We start from the raw sequence: 11998 nt of genomic DNA, 5'->3' as shown, positions 1-11998 counted from the left end.
CATTTACCTGCCTGCACCTGGGAGCCTCCCCTAGGACCCCTGGCTCGGCGGCTTCTTTTCCGGATCCCCTTTTAGAGGGGTTGGTTTTCACCTCTTGTTCCCAGTACCCGACCCTTGCAGGCGCCGGGGCTGGCCGGGAACCACCCGGAGCGCCCACGCCCAGCCCGGGCTCGCGCGGGGCGGCGGGTTAGAACCCGGGCGAGCGGCAGGGGGCGCCGGCGCCCGCGTTCGGCTGCACAGCGTCTGTGGACACGGCGGCCTGCAGGGGGCGCCCGGGAGCCGGCGCCGAGCGGGGAAAGCGAGTCAGGCAGGTCCCGTACGCCCCCTGCCCGCCCGCGTGACCCGAACGCCCGGGCCGGCGCTTCCGGAGCGGTTGTGGTTGGGATATAAGGCGCCGAGGCCGAGGCGCGCTCGGCTCTGGGCGTTAGCTTCGTCTGCGCGGCGCCCCGCCCGTCCCCCAGGTGAGCTGCCCGCGGGCGCAGGCGCCGGCGAGCCGGCCCGAGGCTCGGCTTTGGAGAACGCTGGATGGGTCGACGCCTCCCAGGTTGGGTCCTAGGGGCTGAAGTTTTGATCAATATCTTGGACTTTTTAATTCTAGATTTGGCATTCGACACTGAAGTCATCATGAACTTTTTCCAACTCCTGAGGAAAAAGAAGGAGGTAAGTTTCTAAAGCAGTTGAAAATCTCGACTGAAAATATTAATTTTAAAAGATGAACAGAGGGTGCAAATTTTGAAGAAAGTGTACAATGGTATATAGCAATTCTGTTGTAGTTCACGTTGAAACATCGGAATATTTACTCTCCACCTGTTCTCTGTTAGCTTATTCCTTTGGTGGCGTTCATGACCGTGGCGGCGACTGGAGCTACGTCTTTTGCTCTATATTCCCTTCGAAAAACCGATGTGATGTAAGTAGGCACCATTTATAAAAACGCTTGTGGCAGTGTTAGGTTGACCTTCGGGTTAGGAAATGCATGGTATCAGTTTCCTGGTTTTTCTCCCCAGGATAAGAATGTTAAATTGTGAACTTGGACTAGAAAACATCCTGGTATCAAAAGACTTAAATTATGCTATGAATAAAATTAGTTTGTTTCCTGTATCTAAATATCCTTTCATCCATTGACCCTCCTCCTCTTCTCCTGCAGCGTAGTTTGATTTTTTTTCTTTTTAAGTTTTGAAATTTAAAGTTCTTAAATGGTATTTTGGGATATACATCATCAAAATTAAATCGTTATTTTAAAGAAATTTTTACATTTCAATTTGTTAGAAAGGTCTTTCCTAATTCGGTAGAGTTTATAGATTCAGTTGTCGGCAATGAACCCAATCTCAGCTCTGGATATAGGAAGGTAAAATACCACACATCCTGGAATATGAGCAAGACAAAGACTTGAAACTGATCTGGGCCTGGCGCAGGGCTGGAAAGGCCAGTAAAACTCGCCTCTGACAGAGGGACCTCGTGCCCTGCATTTCACCACCTTACAGCCTTCAAGTCCAGCCCTTCTGCTGGTGCCAGAAACCAGGGCAAGAACACTTTTGCTTGTTCTTATCCTGGCGCTTCCACCCTCGTTGCTACTCATCTTATGGGAACATTCTCCAGTGTGGCCCAATGAAGGGAATCTGACCTCCTACCTGTAGAGGTGTTGATCCTCAATGTTTGAGCCAAACCGTGAAGCTCCTTGAGCGCAGATTGATAGGAATCTTCCCTCAATTTCAGTTAATGGATGAATGCCTGGGTAGGCAGTCTGGGTCTGTCCCTGGCGTGTGTATAGACCCAAGATCAGAGTTGGTTTAAATTCGCTGACTTTGTTTAATCAGCTTTCTTTTATTTTTAGCATTGATCGAAAAAGAAATCCAGAACCTTGGGAAACTGTGGATCCTAGTGTACCTACAAAGGTATTGCTAAATTTGAAAGTGATTTACAGTTAGCTCAAGCCTTAGCACCCTTGTCAGCAAAATAGATGTAATACCTTTCACTTTTAGGGTGCTGGTGAGTGTTAGAGAGGGTGCTATGGAGTTTGAGAGATCTAGTGCAAGTCCTTGTTCCATCATTCACAGGTGATGTTAGACAATTTGCCCTGAGACTCGCAGAATGTATAAAATGGGCCCAATAATAAGGCTCTACCTCAGAATTAAGAGGGTTAAAGAGGATAAAACACATAGAGCCCATTAGTACAGTGCCTCGCCCATAGTAAGCAGTCAAATATTAACTTTTATCATTATTATAATACATTATCTCATTTTTATGCTTTATTTATCTAAAGTTAATATAAGGTCTATTGTGATAAATAACAGGAGTTCCTGAAAACAGGAATGACATTCTCTTTAATCAAAATTAGCTAATATCTACTCATTCTTCTAAGAGTAGTGCCAAGATTTTTCACATTTTAAATATTTTGGAAGTAAGAAATATTTACTCTGTTGGAATGAATACTACTTAGGTCTGTCAGGAAAGATATATATATTTTTTTTAAGTATACTTTTTTTGGTGAGGAAGATTGGCCCTGAGCTAATATCTGTTGCCAATCTTCCTCTTTTTTTTTTCTTTTTCTCCCCAAAGCCCCAGCACACAGTTGTATATCCTAGTTGTACGTCATTCTAGCTCTTTTATGTGGGATGCCACCACAGCATGGCTTGGTGAGTGATGTGCAGGTCTGTGCCCAGGATCTGAACCGGCCAACCCTGGGCTGCCGAAGTGAAGTGTGCAAACCCAACCACTCAGCCACAGGGCTGACCCCTATATGTTTTGGTTTTTTTTTTAACAAAACTTTGTAATAACACAGTTTGACTTAGTGAAGGATGTTTAGGATCTTTGAAACCACCTACATCTCCTAGGTCCTGGGGTGATAGAGAACTTGTGAGGATAAATGAGAATCTCTGCATATGAGTCCTTTGAAAGTCAAGGACTGTCCACAGCTCTCTACCTTTCCCTTATGTATGACTTAGATCCCTTGTACCTTCACTGAGTAATTACAATGAAGAAATTTTATCAAGAGCCTACTGTGTGCCAAGCCCCACGCTAGGAGCATTATCCATCCACTCATAAGGAGCTGATGCACTTTTTTGAACTTATAGGTCATATAAAGCCTTGGGAAGTTTAAAAATTTAGAACTTGTTAAGTGAAAGTGAGGTGAATGTATAATACCCTTCTCTCTGATCCTATAACAATTAGGAACCCCAGGGCTCTTTAGAGGGATAGAGGGATAGAAGCCAACCTGTGTTACTGTTTTGTGCATGTTTTAGAGATGGGAAGAGGTGATTCTTTGACTACAAATGCTGTGGTGGTGCTTTCTTCAGAGGGGAGTGTGGACAGATCCCAAAAGGGGACGAGAGGAGGAAGGACAGATCCTAGCAAAACATTTTTATTTTCCTTTTTTTTTAAAGCTTATAACAATCAACCAAGAATGGAAGCCCATTGAAGAGTTGCAGAAGGTCCGAAGGGCGACCAAATGACCAGCCCTCGCCCCTTTCTTCCCAAGAGTACTCTATGAATCTAGTGGAAACACTTCTGCACAAACTAGATTATGGGTACCAGTGTGCGGAAATGCTTCTGCTACATTTTTAGGGCTTGCCTACTTTTTCGGACTCTGGATAAGGAATTTTAAAGATAGTGCAGTGATAACCACGTAGTCCAAAAATAAGTTTCTATGTTTATTTTCTTGTTGTAAGTTTGAATTTTGCATACTGAAATTTTTATGTTTATGATGCCTGACTGTTTTCCTTGAAATGTATAAAGATTTGTAAATTAGATTGTCTGTAATAAAATACCATTTGTGCAAGATTTCTTAAAGATTAGATACATATTTAAATGGAGGAGAAAGTCTTTTTTTATGGGAGAGAAACACATTTTGAAGCATGGAGCTTCATCTTTTAAATAATATCCAGTGCAAATTTCTGTGTAAACTTTTCTTCCAAGTTTATTCATTCACCAGAAATTTATTGAGCACCAACTGTTAGCTGGGGGACTGTTTTTGTGCAGATGAGATAAAGTAATGAATAAAACTGAATTCTGGAGGGAGATGAAGAAAAGATGGTAATAAGTTCAGTGAGGAAAATGAAGAAGAGATGGGGTATGAGATTGCATAAGGATGGGTCCTGGAGGACGTGCTGGGATTCTGGTGGTGAATAGGAAGGTGGGGCGTGCTGAGATTGGCCCTAAAGATGCCAAGGCTGACAATGGTGCTCCTGTGAGGGTTGGGGAGGGGAGGAGTCTGGGGCACCTCTTCTCTCTGGCCAGTGATGACTCGGAGACTGAAGGTGCAATCAAACCCAGCATTCCTCTGGGTTTCCCTCCTTGACTGTTCTTGAAAATAGGACCAAGTAGATAAAATTGCTTTTCATTAACTTTAAAAAAAATTGAGATATAATTCACATACCATAGTATTCATCCATTTAAAGTGCACAATTCTATGGTTTTCAGTATATTCATGATGTTTTTCAACTGTCTCCACCATCTAATTCCAGAACGTTTTCATCACCCCAAAAAGAACCCTGTAACCATAGCATTCATTCTGCCATTCCTGACCCCTCTGCTTCCAGCCCCAGGCAAACACTGATGAATTTTGTCTTTATGGATTTGCCTGTTCTGGATATTTCATATAAATGGAATCATACATTATGTGGCCTCTGTGTCTGATTCCTTTCACTTAGCATAATGTTTTCAAGATTCATCCATGTTATGCCTTCTATCAGTATATCATTCCTTTTTATGACTAATAGTCCATTGTATGGATGGATGCATTTTATTTATCCATCGGTTGGTGGACATTTGGATTCTTCCCACTTTTGGGCCATTATGGATCATGCTGTCATGAACAGCCAGGTACAAGATTTAGTGCAGCCATATATTTTCAGTTCTCTTGGGTATATACCTAGGTTTATTAACTCTTTTAAATAAAGGTGATAGATGCTTTTTTCTTAATTTCTGTTTAAATGTAATAAAAATTTAAGAGAAGGCCTAAATTCTTATCACCGTCAAGGCAATAAAAATAACTAGCTCCTGCTAGAGACTCGGCAATTCTGAAAGGATTAAAGCAAGACTATTTCCGCCAACCTCTGCTGCTTCCTTGTGGCCTCAAGTTTCCTCAGATTGAAAATTTCTCATGTTTCATCTCAAGGAAGTACATGTACCAATTAGGAAGCACAATTTTATTTGCTTAAACTTCTAAAGTGCAATGTGATACCATTTAGGAAAATAAAACTAAACGGCCTTGTGATAGTTGGCTAATGAGGAGAGCAAATTGTAGAGTGTTTTATGAGGGGTGACCATGCCTTTCAACTTTAAAACACAAGCTTCATTGAAATGCGGTGGCTTTAAGGGTGAACGCGGCCATGGAAGGGAGCAGGCAGCAGGTTTGGGAGGGAGAAAGGCCAAGAGTCATATTGACAATTACATTTCAAAAGATTTATTGATTTCATTTTTGGTTGTGTTCTTAGCATTTTCCCCCAATGTCTTATTTCACAAATCTTCAAATATGCAGAGAAGTTGAAAAATTAGTACAAAGAACACTCACGCTTTTTATAAATTAACATTTTGCCACCTTTGCTATATCTTTCTGTATATTATGCTCTTTTAAAACAGAGTCTTTGAAAATGAGTTGCAGATGTCGTAAAGCTTTTCATGCCTAAGAGGAAGGACATTCTAGCTGACTGTAATACAGTATCCTCCCTAAGAAAATTAGCATTAGTACAATAGTATCACCTAACATACAATCCGTTTCTATTTTCTCTCCTTGTAATGTCCTTTATAGCTGTGGTTTTAGGTCCAGAATCCAATCCAAAGTCCACTTGTTGCCCTGAGTCCTCGATAAATATTGGGTCATGAGAACGACTGCAGAGGAGCTTGTTTCAAACTGCTGTCTCTACAGAATTTGATCTGGATAAGATTCTCTTTGATGTGGACTTTGACCTTTTTTAATGTGAGATATCAAAATGACATTCTCGTATAATTTAAATATTTAAGAAGTTGTACGATTACTGAGCATTCATTATGTGGAGGGCATTGTGCTGGCCTCAAGGATCTGACATAGGAAAGGGAGACACACTTAGGAACAAATCAAAGCAATACAGTGACAATAAAGCCAGGATAGAAAGAAGCACATGGTACAAAGGAAAGTTTTCCCAAGAAGATGGATTCTGAAAGACTAATCAGTCTAGTTTCTTGAAAAACCAGTAGTGAGAAGTCAGCAGGGCAATTGAAGTAGAGGTGCGTATTGACCAAGGCATAAGGGGTCAAAATAACATACTTTCTGGAAACTTGGAGTAGTATAACACATGGAATTTAATATTGGACTATAAAGCAGGATAGGTGGAATACGTAGGACCTTTTATGCTATTATCCTGCAGGTACAAAGGAACCAGAAAAGGGTTTTAAGTTGGGGAAAGAGAGAATACAGTTTACTTAATGGAGTATGGGCTATAGCAACGAGAGGTGGGGGGTGCGCATTGGAAGGGACTTTGGTTGGAGGCCAGAGACCAGCTGCTGCCAGTGGCCCAGGGTACAGACAGTAAGGCCATAACCAACCAAGGCAGTGGTGGAGGGAATGAAAAAAAGAGGCTGCATTGGAGAGCAAATGACGAGAAGACCTCAAGGCTCATTGGATGTAGCTGAGGGATATCCAAAATGACTCCAAATTTCTCACCTGAGAGTAGCTGGGTGCGTGGTGGTGCCAAGACGGAAAATATAGGAGCAAAAAAATAGAATGTTCAAGGGAGGGGCAGATAAGGAAGAAAATGAGTTAGGCCTTGGAATCCTGTTGGGAGCCAGGGAGCTATCTATGTAAATTACTTCTAGAGAGCTGCAACGGGGCGTGAGCTGGAGACAGTTTGTGGGGTGGTAAAACCAAGGGCGTGGATGAGATTGCCTACTGGGGGCAGAGGGGAGAGGGCATGTAAAGTGACATGAAGACTGAGCAGAGAGGGACATCGTCATGAAAGACATGGGCAGGGGAAGAGGGTCTGGTCCCTGATGGGGATGGGGAGAAATGGTTAGGGAAGGAGGACCGGGAGATGCGTCCTGGAGCCTAGAGAGGGGAGCTCTACCCTGTCAGGAGTTGTTCCAGTTGGCAATTAAACCAAAGCCTGGAGTCCTTTCAGCTTTATGGCCGTGAGCCTTACGCCAACATCTATAATTCTCTCACATGAGAAACAAGATGTGAAGGAAGCTTTCTGAATAAAAAACTTAAAATCCTGTTCCATATCGCTAAAGACTGGAGTGAGGTCTAATTAAATACTCATTCGCCATCGTTTTTTATTTTCTTGGGGAAATTCTCTCACATCTTAGTTGGGACTTTCTGGTAGAGAATGAAATTACATGCTCTGAAATCAGACCTCTCTGCCACTTAGTACCTGTGTCGCTTTGGACAAACCTCAGGTTCCTCATCTATAAAATTGGGTTAATTTGTACCTGCTTGGGTTAGTTGTGAAGATTATGTGAGATAATAAAGTAGTTAACGTGGTGTTTGACATGTACTAGTTGTTCAATAAGTGTTCCCTTCTCTCTTTTTAAAAAATGATTATCGCTATAAAGTAGAACACTCTTAATGTGTTTAAAATTATATTCTTCCCTGAGTGGGAACATTGCCTGTTTGAAATTCACACATAGCTCTTCTGGTGATGGCTCCACCTTAGTTCACAACGCCCCAGTGATAAACCTTTGCTGGAGCACACCCATAGGTAAATGTACCCCACCTTGACGCCAACCTATGTAGACACCTGGCCAAAGATAAGAGCCACTGCGTCTATGCCCACATAGAGGATCTCCCATCCAGAAAAGACATAGCAACAAAAATAGTTACATATATATACATGTTATACAATATATAAATATATCCTTAGAGACAAATCTCCATATTAATAATCACGATATTCACACAAGCACGTTACATATATCCTCACATTCAAAAGTGATGGTGTGCGGTTTGAATAGGAAGGAGGGTGAAATGAACGCATGTACCTAAGATAGCAGGAGGCGTTGGGATTCGTTTTTCTGGTAATTATCCCTTATAATGTGTTTTCCCCATGCTTAGAAAGCTGCCTCAAGCAATGATATAATTTCTCTCTAGAAACTAAGGCTTTTTGTTTTGTTTTGGTGGTGTGTTACTACATCATCTGCCTGTGTGCATATACTTAGCTACAAAATGAAAATTAGAATAAAATTAAGGAAAACCCCAAATTTGATAACTCTCGCACACACTCAAAAACCAATTTGCTCATTCACCTACTATGACTTATAATATATGTATATATAATAAAATACTGCTTATTTGAAGAGAGGAAGTACTGTTTAAAAAATTAAACTCCACTTTTTTGTATTTATATCGAGTCACGTGTGTGATGTTTCCTTTACTTTGTCGTGTGTAATTGTGAAGTTGATGCTGCTCCGTGGTGTTGGTTAAGGCTGTACGGCCCCAGGCAGGTGAACCTGACTCATTTTATGTTATAATACCTTTGCTTCTCTGAATTCTCCTTGTCAACGTGACTGAGAAATGAGTTCCTACCACAAGGCAAATCTGATCTGTTGTTTGCTTGTTATTTTGGAGACAAGTTCATTGAGTCAACCACTAAACATTTCTCAAATTCTAATTGTTTTAGATTTTTTTGAAGTGGCACCATTTACTTTTAAAATTATTATAATTATTTTTAGATTGGCCCCTGAGCTATCTGTTAACCAATTTATTTTTATTTCTTCTTCTCCCCAAAGCCCCCCAGTACATAGTTGTATATTTTAGTTGTGGGTCCTTCTGGTTGTGCTATGTGAGATGCCACCTCAACATGGCCTGATGAGCAGTGCCATGCCCGCGCCCAGGATCCAAACCTCTGAAACCCTGGGCTGCTGAAGCCAAGTGTGTGAACTTAACCACTTGGCCACGGGGCTGGCCCCTATTTTTTTTTTTTTAATTGAGGTATAGCTTAGATATAATAAAAGGAACAGATCTTAATTGTTAGTTAGAAGCATTTTGATAATTATATGCACCCATGAAACCATCATTCAAAACAAGCTGCTGAACATTTCTGTCACTCCAGAAAGTTCTCGTGTGGCATCACTTACTTTTAAAATTAAAAACCACTGAATTGGACACTTAAAAAAGAGGAGTTTTATGGTATGTCCCACATTTACTTGCTATCTTGCCTCAAGAGATAACAGAGGCTGGCATAATTATGCCATATGCAGTAATCCCTCCCTCCACCATATATTACGTTTGATTTGCTTTTTTCCCAAAAACCCAAAATTGGAAGTTGCTCAAGATTGTAAAAAACACACCAACAAGGGGCTGGCCCTGTGGCTGAGTGGTTAAGTTTGCGCACTCCGCTGCAGGCAGCCCAGTGTTTCGTTGGTTCGAATCCTGGGCGCGGACATGGCACTGCTCATCGAACCACGCTGAGGCAGCATCCCACATGCCACAACTAGAAGGACCCACAACGAAGAATATACAACTATGTACCGGGGGGCTTTGGGGAGAAAAAGGGAAAAAAATAAAATCTTTAAAAAAAAAAAAACAGCACACCAACAAGACCAATGGGGCCAGGGCTTGTGGTTCAGTCTGTCCCTGCCATGACAACAAATAGGCTCTCTGGGCTCTGGTATGGACGGATCTGGGTGCAGAGTCCAGACACTGGCTTTACCTGGTGTCTAAGTGATGCAAATATGACCACCCACAGAGGAAGGGCCCAGGCAGAGTTACCATAGCAACAAGCCTCTCCTCTCCAGGGCAAGGCTGTAACCAAGTGAGGCAGGAGGTCACAGTTGACTTCACAGCTGGATTAGTATATGCTTCACCAACTCCTCTGCCACTGATATATGTTAGGGCTCGCTCAGCAAGCAAGGAACCCTCAACGTCACCAAACCAAATCCTTCCAAACCACACTAGAAATCTGGCTAATTCTTTCAGTAGAAGAGTGGTTCTCAAACTTTAGCTGTATCTCAGAATCTCCTGGAAGACATGTTAAAATGGGTCCCAAACTCACAATTTCCACTTCAGTAGTTCCAGGGTGGGACCCAAGTATTTGGGTTTCTAACAAGTTCCCAGATGAGGCTGCTGCTGCTCCGGGGACCACACTTTGAGAGCCACTGTGCTGAAGCTCTCTGCTCCTTACAACATTTGGTGATTAGCGGGGAACTGCCCCCCCCAGCCAATGAGATTCTCAGCTGGTCCTCAGCCATCAGTGGAACTCTTGCTATCTGGAGAGCAGGGTCAAGCCAGGCGTGAAAGACTCAAGGGTGGGAATGCCTCTCCTGGCCAGGCTGCCCTGACTGCCTGTCAGTCACACACATCCCGGCACCCTGACCAGAGGAGCATGGATTTATCAGGTGTATGGGTAGGTGCATACACCTTAGAGAACATCTTCATTTCTCTGTAGAGATGACATTATTGACCGCCTGTGTCAGGACAAATGGCAGTGGTTCTGCCAGTGACTATCAAACCTTACATTAATTCAGCTTCACAGTTGACACAGTGGGCCAGGAGCAAGTAGACAGGTCAGCACCCAACTCCAGGCTCTGCCAGTCAAGACCTGGGGGCCGTGGGCAAGTTTCCTAACTTCTCAGAACCTTGCTTTGCTGAGGGAGATTCATCTCAGGGGGTAAACCGAGGGAAGTTAATGTTTAGAAGCGTTTCATTGAGATATTTCATTCCTGCATCGTTTTCTCACTGCTCTTCTTCCCTCTAACTTTAAGCCAGAACATTCTTGCCTCAGGGTGAGGACTGAGATGCAAGAACAGTCCTACTCCAAGTACAGTTGGTGGACCGGCAGCCTCAGCACCAACTGGAAGTGATGCAAATTCTGGGGCCACACCAAGACCTACTGGGTCTGAGTCTCTGGGGGAGGCCCAGGATTCTGTGCTTTAACACATAACCTCTTCCGGTTGTCATGCATGGCTAAAGTTTGAGAAGCTCTGGTCCAGAACAAAGAAGTTTCAATGTAGAGGCTCTAAAATCTATAGCTGAGCCCGTAGCCTGAAAGCCAGACTGCATGCGTTTGCAGTATGTTGGGAGAGAAAGGGTTTTTCTTTGGAGGACAAAGCTTGGGAAACTGAGCACAGCGTTTCTGTTCTCAGCCGTGGAGGTGGGTAGAACCTGTGATGATGTAGTAGCCATCTCTACATCCAAAAGGAAAAACAGTTTGAGCAGCGGGAAGGAGAGAGTGATGAGGATTTTAGGCTGGTTAATTTTAAAACTGCAGATGAGAAACAGGCTCTGAGGAGTGGAATTTGCTTGCCCTTTGTTGAGAAACGTTTACATTTGTAAGGGAAACCTCCATCTGTAAAGATGCCTCCCTCTCTGCGCCAGGAAGAAGGCAGGATGGCCTTATCTCTGGAAACTCTTAATGGGGAAGGCAAGAACTTAAGTTGGTTACTGTCTGGCAACCTCAGGTAACTGATTTAGGGTGGTGGCTTCTGGCCTTTACTTAATCCGATTTGATTCTTCTCTAAAAGTTGTGGGACCACCCAATGGCCAGACCCCACCTGCACTGATACCATTTTAACTTTTTTACATGTTCTTTCCGTTGTCTTGTAAAGAGATGGCTCACATACCCATGCCTTAAATTTAGCCTTACTCTCCACCCATGTTGGCAGCAGTAGCGGGGGCAGCAGCACCTCCTCCTGCCCGTGGGTCCTGTCCCCACGCAGCAGCTCTGACTGCCCATGGGTCCTGTCCCCATGCTATTCCACACTATTCTCTAAATAAAAGAGCACTACTGCCACATCTTGAGAGTCCAAGAAATCTTTCTTTCGACTCCTCGGCTCACCGACCCCGCATCAGGAGGATCAGAAGGGGATGAGATTAGAGCGTAGAGGACCTGCAGTGTTGTCAGTCCCCTTCTCAACGACCCCACGAGGCCTCGGCTTGAAAAGGTTTATGAGGTCAGCCTGTCTCTCTCAGGAGCTGCAAGTGAGAGACAGACAAGAGTTAGAGTGAGAGGCACACGCCTGAGGAGAACAGTCAGGGCTGAGAGGCCATCTAGGGGCACTTGCACCCCAAGTTATTGAGAGAGTAGAGATG

At 43.4% G+C, this 11998-nt stretch overlaps 1 protein-coding gene across 1 annotated transcript; it reads left to right on the top strand.

Moving 5' to 3' along the window:
• Positions 1 to 412: 412 nt before the first annotated feature.
• Positions 413 to 3656, top strand: C1H15orf48 (chromosome 1 C15orf48 homolog). The gene is made up of 5 exons (NM_001195008.3): positions 413 to 461; positions 599 to 660; positions 822 to 907; positions 1832 to 1892; positions 3381 to 3656. The coding sequence occupies exons 2-5, from the start codon at positions 625 to 627 to the stop codon at positions 3447 to 3449; spliced, it is 252 nt and encodes an 83-aa protein (NP_001181937.1). The 5' UTR covers positions 413 to 461; positions 599 to 624; the 3' UTR covers positions 3450 to 3656.
• Positions 3657 to 11998: the final 8342 nt, after the last annotated feature.

Source organism: Equus caballus, chromosome 1 (assembly GCF_041296265.1).
Source record: "Equus caballus isolate H_3958 breed thoroughbred chromosome 1, TB-T2T, whole genome shotgun sequence".
Taxonomy (NCBI): Eukaryota; Metazoa; Chordata; class Mammalia; order Perissodactyla; family Equidae; genus Equus; species Equus caballus.
This window is presented reverse-complemented; position numbering and strand designations above follow the sequence as displayed.